This window comes from Myxocyprinus asiaticus, chromosome 11 (assembly GCF_019703515.2).
Source record: "Myxocyprinus asiaticus isolate MX2 ecotype Aquarium Trade chromosome 11, UBuf_Myxa_2, whole genome shotgun sequence".
NCBI lineage: Eukaryota > Metazoa > Chordata > Actinopteri > Cypriniformes > Catostomidae > Myxocyprinus > Myxocyprinus asiaticus.
This window is the reverse complement of record NC_059354.1, coordinates 4,853,537-4,866,935: the sequence shown is the minus strand read 5'-3', so window position 1 is coordinate 4,866,935 and position 13,399 is coordinate 4,853,537. Positions and strand designations below refer to the sequence as shown.

Below are 13,399 nucleotides of genomic sequence, written 5' to 3'. Positions count from 1 at the left end.
ATAATAAGCCTTTTCTACTTCAGGCATTTTAAAAAAAAAGTACCAAGTGAGCTGATTTTGTGTTTGTTGCAGGTGATTAACTTGGGAAAGCCTCTGAAGTCATTTGGAACTGCTTTTCTGAACATCCAGTGGCCTAAAGAGAGTGCTGTGGGGAAATGGCTGCTGTATCTGATGAAGATTAGCACAAAAGATCTGCAGTTAGTCACCTGTTCACCTGAGAGTGAGATAAACCCTCTCAGACTGAATGAGGTACTAAACAGTCTCCCAGCTCATCCTCACGTTCCTCATGTGTTTTAAAACTAGTCAAATATGAAACCAGATTTCAAGGAAACGTTTTTATTATATATCAGATATTTCTAAATCTAACATTCCATATCCATGTGCAAACCCGTTGTAAAATAGCCAGTAAATCCACATCTGTAACTGAATGCTACACCAATTTGCTACATTGCTTGGCAGTAAACCCCTTTCACAGATTGTGATGATGCATTTCCACCTTAATTTAGCAGGGTAAATCCAGCAAACTTCTTTTTTATTCTTAAAGGAATATTCCAGGTTCAGTACAAGTTAAGCTCAATCAACAGCATTTGTGACAAAATGTTGATTACCACAAAAAACAAATTTCATCTCACCCCTCGTAAAAAAAAAAAAAAAAAAAAAAAAAAAAAAGCAGTTTCAGTAAGGCATTTACACTAACATTTACACAGTTTCAAAAGTATAGCCACAAGACATAAACATTATTTGTGTTTATAAGAAGTTATATCCAATACTAGAATTACAGGGTTGCATCGTCATGGCAACGGATTTGTAGTATTGGATATAACTTTACACAGAAAAGATTAGTAAGTGATTTTATCATTCTAAAATCATGTAAACATGCATATTGTTTATGTCTTATGGCTATACTTTTGAAACAGTGAGTATTTTAACATTCAAAAATTGGCCCCATTCACTTCCATTGTAAGTGCCTCACTGTCACCCAGATTTTTACCTTCTTTTTTAATAATAATAATTTGAATTTTTTTATTACATTTTTTTTTTTTTTTTTTTTTGGTGGAAATCAACAATATGCAGCAAATTATGTTAATTGAGCTTAGTTTGTATTGAACCCGAGTCATTTAATGTACATTTATATCACTACAGTTTGTTATATTACCCTGGTATTAACTTCAGCACTGTTGCGATGGGGTTTCAAATACAGTTGCAAACCCAGAAATCTGAAAAGGGTCCTTTGTAAACAATTTAAATTTCAGCTAATGAATTGTATACTGTATATCAAAATACCATTAACCTGATTATTATTGGTAGTAATTTAATTTATTAATTATTGGTGTTTTTTTAACATATTGCTGTTGCCACTGTTTTAATAAAGCACTAATTCTTCCCCAAAACACCCCTATCTATGGAATAATCACTGTTCTCTTGTGACTTATTTCTCTAATATATAATTCAGTACTATCTGAACACCAAGAGGCCTTAACACTTCTGGCTAAGATTGATACCAAACTAAATAACGACATGAGTCTGCCATATTTTCAGGAGTCGACAGTAACTAGGAGAAAACGAGAGCTGGAGGAGAGAAGTTCGTTTGAAGGGAGTAAAATATCTCTCTTCACTGACAAACGCAAACACAAGACTCTGGTAATGGGATTTACTTATTTGTATTTGTGATTAATTCTGTGTTTTATGAATGATAGGGCCAAAACTGCTTCTTGAAGTGAACTTAAAAGTCTTTATCTCTTAGTCGTGCACAGGTGATGCCAAATGCGTGGAGATAAAGTGTCCTCTACAGGGCTTAGACAGCAGTGCAGTCATCCTTTTGAAGTCTCGGTTGTGGAATTCAACTTTTCTTGAAGTAAGAATAATACGTAAATAGTGCTTATTTTGGTTCTTTGAAAGAGAATCTATTACATCTATTAAAACTATCAATTTTTCCTCTTTAAAACAGGATTTTGCCTCCTACAATTACCTTGATATAATGGTGAAAGCCTCCATAAGTCTGGATGTTTCTGCTAAGAACATTGTGCTTAAAAATCCTGAGACACAGGTACAGTAACGGCATCAACTTTCTTAGTGTAAAAGAGATACTAGAATCAAGCAACATACACAACTAGTATTTTTAAAGCAGTTTAAAGTTTTCAGTTAAACTTGTAAATGAAATGTGTTGCAGTGTAACTAAAAGTAGCGATGCTACTAACATAATTACATGTTTCAGGAGCGTGACAGTAGCTCAGCTGGGAAATAGTGTAGAAACAGTGTAAATAGTGCAAAATAGTGTAGCTTTTCCAGGAAAAAGCTAATTTTTCCAACAAATAGTTGACCATATTTGATAATAGTTGATAGCGTGATAAAATATCTGCTTTGCGGCCAATAGCACTCACATAGCACCTAGAATGTCTCTTTCTGATAATCTTCGAGGAAGTCTTAACTCTTAAGAAAAATGGTTCTAAATAGTACCAAATAAGGGTTCTTCGGCTTGTAACAATAGCAGAACCCTTTTTGGTGCTAAATAGAACCCTTTTTTAAAGGTTCCATAAAGAACCTTCATTTTAAAGTGCTATATAGAACCTCAATAGTGCTATAAAAAACCTTTTTGATGCCTTTTTGATATTTTTTTACCCCTCTACAATCTGCTTCCATAAAATATTATAGCCTCAATTATGGTTTTATATTAAATATAAACAAACAAATAAATGCAAGGTATGTGTGTCAATTAAGTACTTTTAATTTCTATTTAAATGAAAAATTTTAGAAAAAAATAGCAATGCTTTTACATCAATCATTAGCTGAATACATTAATAAATGATTGTGATTACATCATTCCAAATGCATAAATCACACTTTAATACATAAAAAATACATAAAGAGTCAATAAATATATATGCAAATGAAATAGCAGACCACTACATTGCTCCACACATTAAGGCTAGGATAGAAATTTGTACATTTACACTTTTTATACACTTGTACTTTTATCTTTAATATTATAGAGAGTATTTTTCTTCCATTCTGACAACCAACTCTTCAAGGAAGAGCAAAGTCCCATGGAAACACAAAATATATGTAATGAAGGCTATATTTCACTAGAATATCTGCACAATCCTCTATGATGTCTTCATCATCCATCACTGTGTATTTTGTTGTACTTGAGTGGCAGCTGCTCTCTGCAGGTAATGAGGTTGTGGAGTAGAACTACATAGTTAGGTTACTTTAGAGTCAGTGTGGACAATACTGAATATGTGAGCTCTTCACAATGTAAAAAAGAATAAGTGATATAAAGTGTGTTTGTGTGTGTGTGTGTGTGTGTGTGCGTGCGTGCGTGTGTGTGTGTGTGTGTGTGTGTGACTGCGAAAAATGTTTATGCAACAACCCAAGTAAGTAATTGAAACATTCCAAAATTCTATTTAAACACTCACATGCTTAGTGGAGAAGCAGAGACAAGTATCCTCACCGAACACAGCCGGAAGACATAGTGTCACTGCTTTTTAACTGTAAACCTTGAAACAAAGAAATTACACTGTATTATTTAATTAGTGTATAAATCAATAGCAAAATAGATATAAAAAAAGAAAGAGATACAAATGAGTACTTAAAACTCACATAATGTGATAGCTTTATGGCAGGCATATGCTGTTGGGTGGGATGGATACCTGAAATCACAATAAAAATTTAAAATTAACTACTTTTTTCAGAACATAATGTCAGTATTTTAAAGAAAATGACTAAATGACATCTCACCTCTTGGTTGGTCACTCTTGCATGTTCTGATAGAGATCTTAAAAAAAAAAAAGAAAAAAAAAAGAATCTCATGGCTAGGAAACTACAACACTGTTTTAATGCCACATAAAAAAAAAATAAAAAAATTAGAGTATCATAATATTTTGAAAATAAATCGAAATTACGAGATTTAAGTCATAATATTTTGAGAATAAAGTCAAAATTATGAGAATAAAGTCATATCACTACAAGATTAAAGTGGCAATATTTCGGGGCCTGGGTAGCTCAGTGAGTAAAGATGCTGACTACCACACCTGGAGTCGTGAGTTCAAATCCAGGGCATGCTGAGTGACTCCAGCCAGGTCTCCTAAGCAACCAAATTGGCCCGGTTGCTAGGGAGGGTAGAGTCACATGGTTTAACCTCCCCGTGGTCACTATAATGTGGTTCGCTCTCGGTGGGGCGCATGGTGAGTTGTGCGTGGATGCCGTGGAGAATAGCGTGAAGCCTCCACACGCGCTATGTCTCCGTGGTAATGCACTCAACAAGCCACGTGATAAGATGTGTGGATTGATGGTCTCAGACACGGAGGCAACTGAGATTCATCCTCTGCCACCTGGATTGAGGCGAGTTACTACGCCACCATGAGGATTTAGAGCGCATTGGGAATTGGGCATTCCAAATTGGGGAGAAAAAAAAAGTGGCAATATTAAGAGAGAGTCAAAATTACGAGAATAAAGTCATAGCATTATGAGATTAAAGTCGTAATATTTCGAGAATAAAGTCAAAATTACGAGAATAAAGTCGTAGCATTATGAGTTTAAAGTCGTAATATTTTGAGAATAAAGTCAAAATTACAAGAATAAAGTCGTAGCATTATGAGATTAAAGTCGTAATATTTCGAGAATAAAGCCAAAATTATCAGAAACAGTGCGTCATTATCACAATGATAGAATGCCGAGCCAGCAGCTTCATCAATGCAAGAAATGGATGTAGATGATTTAGTTAAATCATACTTTAGTTTAGGATTTAGCAACAAAGAAATCCTTTGTCATCTTTTGGCACATCAGCACAAAGTTATTTTTGGGATTCTGACACTTCAGCGGTTATGAATTGGAGAAAGAACCAGACAGATGTTCGCGCAGTCCCGCTCAGCGTGGGTGATGCTTGGTCTGAGTTTCCCGAAGCTCTAAGTTGAACATTAGTAGCACTTAAATTGTACTTGCTACAGCATGTTTCTCAAAAGTACCGTTATCTATGTAGCACCTACAAACGCTTGGAAATTAACTAGAGCTATGATCCACTCTTAAGTCCATAAATTACTACACGTATTGTTCTCACGTCTTTCACAGTTTATTAGATACAAAGGGACATTTAATAAATTATATTAATATATTTTGATCATTTGAAAGTTGGGCTGAAAGGATTAGTCGACGTTATCGACAACGTCGACAATAAAAAATTGTCGACAAAAATGTTCGTTGTCAAATAGTCATTTGATGTCATTTAACATAACAAGAGATCACATTTAACTCTAATGATGACTCACGAGAGCAGCACTGCAGTTCACGCCTGACTGAGAGGAAGAATTACACAGCTCACAGTCCAGATACATGCTACACTTTCACAGCCTCAGGTGATATAGATCACAAAGTATGAGCAAAAATACAAAATAAGTAAATACAGAAGCACTCTCGTTGTAGAATGAGTGGAGCTCTTTAAAGGAAACGCTCCCACGTTACATCTTAAATGCAGTTATATTTAATGTGTTATAACTTTAATGAAGTTCAAATAATACAGAAATAGTTCATGTAAACTCCAAAACTGGCATTTCTCTGTACAGTCAACGCCTCTTCCATGAGTTGCGCGAATGTCCTGATCTAAGGGGGAGAGACTGAAACTGCACCCGGCTGAGGCACACTCTGTCACGGGGACGCTCATCCCTCGAGCCCGCATGCTTGCTGCAGCTAGATTATAACATGATGGCTTATTGAATCATAATATATGTCACTGTGCATTTCTTAACGTGAAGAAAATTGGCAAAACGCAGCTTTATTAATAAGAGAGAGTTTGTTTTTTAGTGAGATAAAGATGGATTGAAGTGAACAGAAAGGTGAGAGAGGGTAGTCTAATATGTTTTCTAATATAAATATCTAAAACTGGGGCCTGGGTAGCTCAGTGGTAAAAGACGCTGGCTACCACGCCTGAAGTTTGCTAGTTTGAATCCCAGGGTGTGCTGAGTGACTCCAGCCAGGTCTCCTAAGCAGCCAAATTGGCCCGGTTGCTAGGGTGGGTAGAGTCACATGGGGTAACCTCCTTGTGGTCGCTATAATGTGGTTCGTTCTTGGTGGGGCACATGGTGAGTTGAGCGCAGATGGGTGGGGTGAAGCCTCCACACGCGCTATGTCTCCGTGGCAACGTCCTCAACAAGCCATGTGATAAGATGCGCAGGTTGATGGTCTCAGACGCGGAGGCAACTGGGATTCATCCTCCACCGCCCGGATTAAAGCGAATCACTACGCCACCACGAGGACTTAAAAGTGCACTGGGAATTGGGCATTCCAAATTGGGAGAAAAAAGGAAAAAAATAAATAAATAAATAAATTTATCTAAAACTCCTTTAAAACAATGTACATTTACTTTAGCAGCTGTACTGCAGAAGAAAAAACATTTTATCTGAGAATGTTGAATATAATATAAAAAATACAAATATTTTAAAATATCTAAAAATCCTTTAGAAAAGATGCATTCAACTGAGAAGCAGCATAGAAGATTTTTAGACTTGCTTTTAGAGAATAGATCTTGAATATAAGTATATTTTGTCTTTACTGCACTCGCAGAAGTATAACCAAGTGAAAAAATACACTTATATACAAAATAAACTTATATATGTTACAGTCTCTTAAAGCAAGTCTAAATATCTTATATGTTGCTTCTCAAGTAAATGTATCTTGTTTTAAGGATTTTTAGACAATTTTAAATCTTTTTAAATGTTATAATCATTAGTTGCAGCCCTATAGGAAAGCCACTGTACACGGTTTCAGAGGATAAAAAAGTTTTGAAAAAACACATTGAAATCAATAGACAGTCTCCACAGTCTGTGCACACCACGTGATAGGTGTAAATTAGGTCTAAAGATAGATCTAAATTGACATGACACATAATACAGTATAACATTTTATTGGCCTTCTTTGATAAGCATAATTGTAATGGCAACAGAAAGATATGTTCTTATTGAACAGATTTGCTTAGAAGACATTTGTGAGTAATGTGACCATGCAGTTTAAAATTAAATAGGCCAAAATAAATAATTAAAATATGGTTAACAAAGCAGGGTGAGAGTGTGCAATGAGTGATTCAGTCTCCCTCTTCTTCCTCCTCCTCTTCTTCCTCTCTCAAATGGATGATATAAATAGTCTGTTTACATGGCGGTCACAAATTGCATGCTGCATAATGGCAGTAAGGCTACAAGTGCATAGTAGGGCTGGGCGATATGAAAGAAATATTTTCATGATATTTTTCTGAAAAAAATATAGCCATATCCGATTACATCGTCACCCCTCCTGCTAAGGGATTGGTGAATATACTTGCTTTATTGGTTTTGCTTTAAAAATTAAATGTATATATCAAAACTTCAACCAAAGATATTTCTAAATTCAAATTACACTTCAAATGAAATGCAAAAGCTTTAAGAATAATGAAGTGGTCAATAAAATCGAATATAAGCACCCTTCCTTTTGCCATCACGCAAGTATCCGTCTCCAACAGGTGGAAAGTTACTAATACTAATTAAGATATGAAGACAATTATAAATGTAAACATAATAATAAAAAATAATAATTAAAATATAAATACATTTTAGGTTCAAGGTGAACTCGTTTAGGTTGTATACACATCTGCTATATAAAGTGAACCTGCCGCTGTACGTGTGGTCCAGGAGACACACTCTCACTGCAGTCCTCTGAACAAACAGCACATCAGAGACACGCAACGATGGCTTTCTGTCGTCTGTTCTTCAAAATATAATAAAGTGTGTTTCTTCAAGCGCGTCTAATATTACTAAAATGTATTTATATTTTTATTATTATTCTCATTATTATGTTTACATTTATAATTGTCTTCATATCTTAATTAGTATTAGTAATTTTCCACCTGTTGGAGACGGATACTTGTGTGACGGCAAAAGGAAGGGTGCTTATATTCGATTTTATTGACCACTTCATTATTCTTAAAGCTTTTACGTTTCATTTGAAGTGTAATTTGAATTTAGAAATATCTTTGGTTGAAGTTTTTCCTGTTTTAATACATACATTTAATTTGAAAAGCACAACCAATAAAGCAAGTTGACGATGTAATCGAATATGCCGATATGTTTTTCGAAAAAATATCATGAATATATTTCATTCATATCGCCCAGCCCTACTGTCTGCCATTATGCAGCATGCAATTTGTGACTGCTTGTGACTACAGTCTCATTTCCCAAAAGCATCGTAAGCCTAATTAGATCATAGAATCCATCTTACGATTCATCTTAATTTTGCGGCCCGTTTCCCAAAAGCATCGTCATTTAAGTAGTACTTGAAAATGCTCATAGATTACGAGTGTTCTTGAGTACTTGCACACCGCTAAGAACACCGTAAGCACATAGACTTCTGCAGACACCTGCAGGACAATCGTGAAATTACACCTAAAACAATTTAAATACCTATAGCTACACTTTATACACTTTATACACTTAATATCAGTATACATATGTTTTATTTTATTTGTTTTTTAACCGAAAAGGCTAATAATAATAATAATAATAAAGTCAAGCAAGTACAATGTTACAATTGACCCTGACCGTGTGGTCAGTTGTAACATAGTGTGGGGTCAGTTGTAACGTTTATTTTCATTAAGCCTGTTTGAGAAAAATTAAAAAAAGTAACATTACCATTTATCAGGCAGTAAAGGACTCACCAGAATCTACTTTTCTCTTTCAAACAGCATTTTTAAGGATTACTCAGCCAAGAATGAAAATTCTCTCATCATTTATTCTCCCTCATGCCATCTCAGATGTGTAGGACTTTCTTTCTTCTGCAGAAAACAAATGAAGATTTTTAGAAGAATATTTCAGCTCTGTAGGTCCATATAATGCATGTGAATGGCGGCCAGAACTTTGAAGCACCAGAAAGCACATAAAGGCAGCATAAAAGTAATCCATAAGACTCCAGTGGTTTAATCCATATCTTCAGAAGTGAAATGATAAGTGTGGGTGAGAAACAGTTTAATATTTAAGTCATTTTTTACTATAAATCTCCACTTTCACATTCTTCTTTTGTATTTGGCAATTCACATTCTTTGTACATATTGCCACCTACTGAGCAGAGAGGAGAATTTATAGTAAAAAAAACAACTGAAATATTGATCTGTTTCTAAACCATACTTATATCACTTCTGAAGACATGGATTAAACCACTGGAGTCGTATGGGTTACTTTAATTCTGACTTTGAGCTTTTTGAACCCAACTGGTCTGCGATGATGAAATTTGATATGCTCACTACACTTCAGCACTGACTCAAGATGTCAATCATGATAACTGATAGGCAACAAAACAGTGATCATTTGCAAGAAAACTGATGACACAATCCAAAATGTTGGGCAGATTTTAAAATGTACTTTTGTACCGCGAAAAAAACACGTTTAGGTATAAAATGTGCATTGGTGTAAAGAGACTGCTGATCTTGTGAAAAACAGTGAAAATTTCCTCCTTGTTCTTTGACTTAGTGGGTGCACACCCTTCAGCAATCACAGAAATGCAAACCGATTTGTATTGCAGTGTAGCTATAGCTTTTTAAAAGACTTGCTTGACTGTAATTGTAACTGTAGCCACTCATTTAAAGTACTAAATGAATATTCCAGGTTAAAAACAAGCTCAATCGACAGCATTTGTGGCATAATGTTGATAAGCACAACAAATCATTTAGACTCGAAAAAGAACCACGGTTACAGTGAGGCACGTACAATGGAAGTGAATGGGGCAGATCTGTAAACGCAAATACATACTGTTTCTACAGTACAGTAACAAGACATAAACATGTTATTTGTCGACATGATTTTAGTGTCAAAATCGCTTTTAACCTCGAATGTGTAACGTTATATGCAATATAAAAATTCTGTTGTCATGATGACATCGTAAACCAGTAAACCCTGTAATCTGGTTAAAACCTTAATGGCGGTAAATCCCTGAAAATCATGTTAACATGTATAATGTTTACGTTTTGAAGCTATACTTTTGAAACAGTATGTATTTTAGTATTAATGAACTGGCCCCATTCACTTCCATTTAAGTGTCTCACATTAACCAGGAATCTTTGCTCCATTCTTTTTTATTAAATGAGGGACGAGCTGAAATTATATTTTTTATGCCACAAAACCTATCGATTGAGCTTCACTTGTAGGAGACCTGAAACATTCCGTTAATTACTTTAAATTAGTTATTTTGCAAGTTACAGTTTCAAAGTTGCTTCCTCAACACTGATGTTTTCTTGCTGTACATCTGATGGGCAGGTGAGACTGACCGTGTTCCCAGAGACGATAGTGACACAGTTCGGAGGCGTCCCGTGGTGGATTATTCTTGTGGCTGTATTAGCTGGAATCCTAATGCTGGCTCTTCTAGTGCTGTTACTGTGGAAGGTACGCTCATAAAACACACACCCAAACATTGAGGTCCAAAGACATCAGCATCATGTCCTAGAGCTGCCACAGATGACTTCTGATAGCATGTCAATGGCATAATATTTCACAAAAAGAAGTTTGTTGGGTTTTAATTGATTTTCTGTTCAAAAAGACAAACAACATTTGGAAACTTTCTTGTTGTCAAACATTAGTGGAACATAACATGATATGTTTGCAATGACCCCTGAATCTGCCCCCTCTGTAGTGCGGTTTCTTCAAGCGAGCTCAGAAGGACGAGTACGATGCCGCATTTCACAAAGCTGAGATACACGCTCAACCCTCAGATAAAGACAAACTGTCCACTGAGGCCTAGTTCTCTTCACCAGGGTAAAACACGATCGCTGCAGCAGAGTTCGTGTCTGCATGATGTGTGGCCTAACTGTTCACTAACTCAGCTTTTGCTTTGACTAAAGGAAGGGAAAGACACAGCGTGAGCCACTCTTTCCAAACTGTGTGAAACTCTGTTTTGTTATGTATTTTTGACATTGCCTTTTTGTCAGTGACCAATCGATGGATGTGCTTTTAATTGTGCTGTTTTGTTAAGCATGTCCCATCACTCACTTTGTCCTTTGTTCTCCAAAGTTTATGAAAAAAGTGATTTTTAAAGGGGTCATGTCATGAGGAATCACATGAGGTGCTTTGAAAACATATTGTATGTTTTCATACAGATCTACAGAACTCCATTTTTATGACGAGAAAGCTGGATAGAAGCTATTATCCACTGACACCAGAAAAACTATTGATATAAAAGTAAAATGAGGAAAGTTTCATCAAAGCCTTTCTCAGCTGTGTGTAGCACCTTCCACTCTGCAGATCCATCTGTAAAATCCCAACATTAGAAACAAACAGCTTAAGTTTCCTAGTTTTTTACTAGGGCTGTCAATCGCTAAAAAATTGGAATTAAATTAATTACATGACATGCCAATTAATTAATTTAATTAATTGCATTTAATCGCATATAGCAATATTTGCTGGGAAAGGCCCTCACATAGAGATCATTTAAAATAAATAAAACATAATTAAGGTAATTTAAATATAATATAATAATTCAGATATTCAGATTGAAATCTATACATTATTGTGGCAGAAGAATAAAGCATTGATTATCCAATAGAAAAAGTGGCTTTAGAAGTCAGTATTTTGTTTTATTCTCATTTAATAGAACATATGCGTACAGTCGAAAGCAATTAATTTCACAATCGAGGTTGTCAATGTATTCAGTGCTCACAGGAGGCGGTTTTGCCTCTTTGCTATCTTTAATTGTCTGCCTATGTACATATTTGTAAGATAGACGAGTTTAAAGTGTCTCACTTGTTTCAGGATCATAACCGGTGTGTTTTTAGGATGCTGTGTCAAGATAAAAGTAGTTGAAACCTTGAAAATCATGTTTCGAGATTTCTGCATCCTGTTGTGCTTCTTCCAGCTGTCGAGGTCCTGTGCAACCAGCTCTCATTTTGTGGCTGTGCTGCCTGTGAGGTTTGTTAAGGTGTGCTGACTGCCCCCTACTGATGCGGTTTGTAAAAATGCAAAGTTTCATGAACTTCAAAGCTTGAATTGCTCCAACAGAAAAAAAAAAAAAAAAAAACATTAATTGTGGAATTTTCATATGTTAGTTGGCATGATTAATTGCATTCATTTTTTAACACATCATTTATATCTATCTATCTATATAATTAATCACACTAAATTAATGTGTTTAAGTGACAGCCACATTTTTAACAAGATCTCTGGTCATTTCAGTCTGATCTTAAAGGAATATTCCGAGTTCAAAACAAGTTAAGCTCAATCGACAGAATTTGTGGCATAATGCTGATTGCCACAAAAAGTAATTTTGACCCATCCCTCCTTTTTTTTTTAAAAAAGAAACAAACAAAAATCTGGGTTACAGTGAGGCACTTACAATGCAAGTAAATCCGTAAACATTAAAATACTCACTGTTTCAAAAGTACAGACACAAGACATAAACAATATGTGTGTTAACATGATTTTAGCATGATAAAATCACTTACTAACCTTTCCTGTGTAAAGCTAATTGCCAATTTTACAACTTCGTTGCCATGAAGATGTAATGTCAACACACCCTAAAAATACGGTAAAAATTACGATTTAAGCAACTTTACAGCTCAAATAATACACAAGTGTTTTTAGAAGAATTAATGTAAGTGCTTTTATAAAATTATGAGCTTCATATTCCTGCCTTTAAACCCTCTAAAAATTAGCCCCATCACTTCCATTGTAAGTTCCATTTTGTGGTATTCAACATTATGCCCCAAATGCTTTCGATTGAGCTTAACTTGTACTGAACCTGGAATATTCCTTAAACAGTTTGAGCAAGACATTTCAGTGTAGATTGTTCAATGAATGTCACAACTGCAATGCAGACTTGCAAAGAGTCTGTTACTGAAGGATGGGGCAGTTATCTATCTAATCCATTTTGAATTATTTCGACTGCAAACCCGCAAAGTGTAAGCAGCAGAGCACGGCATTCAGCACATTGGCTCAGACAGCAGCGGGAGTTTCTCAAAGGCACAGTAGTAAAAACGTTCCTGATAACACGTATGAGTCAGAGAGAGGGTGCAAAATATCAATAAAATAATTATATAATAAATGAAATAATTACTATTTTGGCACAGAAAACATTACTAACATCATAAGTGGAGCTCATGGAAATAAACTGAGCAACAAAATATATATGATATGACCCCTTTGTTTCCGTTATTGTGTTTCAATTTTGAAGTAAAAATATTGCTTAGTTTTAATGTTTGTCTTTGTTCTTTTTTCTGTCAGTGTGGATTTTTTAAACGTTCCAAATATGATGACAGCATTCCGAAATATCACGCGGTGAGGATTCGGAAGCAGACGCATCTCTTAAAAGACGAAAAGGACATGTTAGATCCCCTGGAGAAGAAGCAATGGATGACCACATGGAGTGAGAATGAGAGCTACTCTTGAGACTGTCTCTGCAT

At 35.3% G+C, this 13,399-nt stretch overlaps 1 protein-coding gene and 1 long non-coding RNA gene across 3 annotated transcripts in view; one reads left to right on the top strand and one right to left on the bottom strand.

Annotated features, from left to right (window-relative positions):
- Nucleotides 1-13,399, top strand: part of LOC127448057 (integrin alpha-6-like) — a 57,080-nt gene extending 43,681 nt beyond the window's left edge. The window contains exons 20-26 of one of the 2 annotated variants that reach the window (XM_051710323.1): nt 73-249; nt 1,540-1,641; nt 1,745-1,855; nt 1,949-2,047; nt 10,266-10,391; nt 10,639-10,760; nt 13,221-13,357. In XM_051710323.1, coding sequence (XP_051566283.1) covers nt 73-249; nt 1,540-1,641; nt 1,745-1,855; nt 1,949-2,047; nt 10,266-10,391; nt 10,639-10,746 — 723 coding nt within the window. In that variant the 3' untranslated portion in view covers nt 10,747-10,760; nt 13,221-13,357. Of the gene's footprint in view, nt 1-72; nt 250-1,539; nt 1,642-1,744; nt 1,856-1,948; nt 2,048-10,265; nt 10,392-10,638; nt 10,761-13,220 lie in introns of both variants that reach the window. The other variant, XM_051710322.1, reaches the window with a different exon arrangement.
- On the bottom strand, nt 2,791-3,822 carry LOC127448084 (uncharacterized). Its single transcript, XR_007898454.1, has 4 exons — nt 3,739-3,822; nt 3,601-3,650; nt 3,417-3,497; nt 2,791-3,164 (listed from the first exon to the last, which is right to left on the bottom strand). It is a non-coding gene; the product is annotated as an uncharacterized LOC127448084 (long non-coding RNA).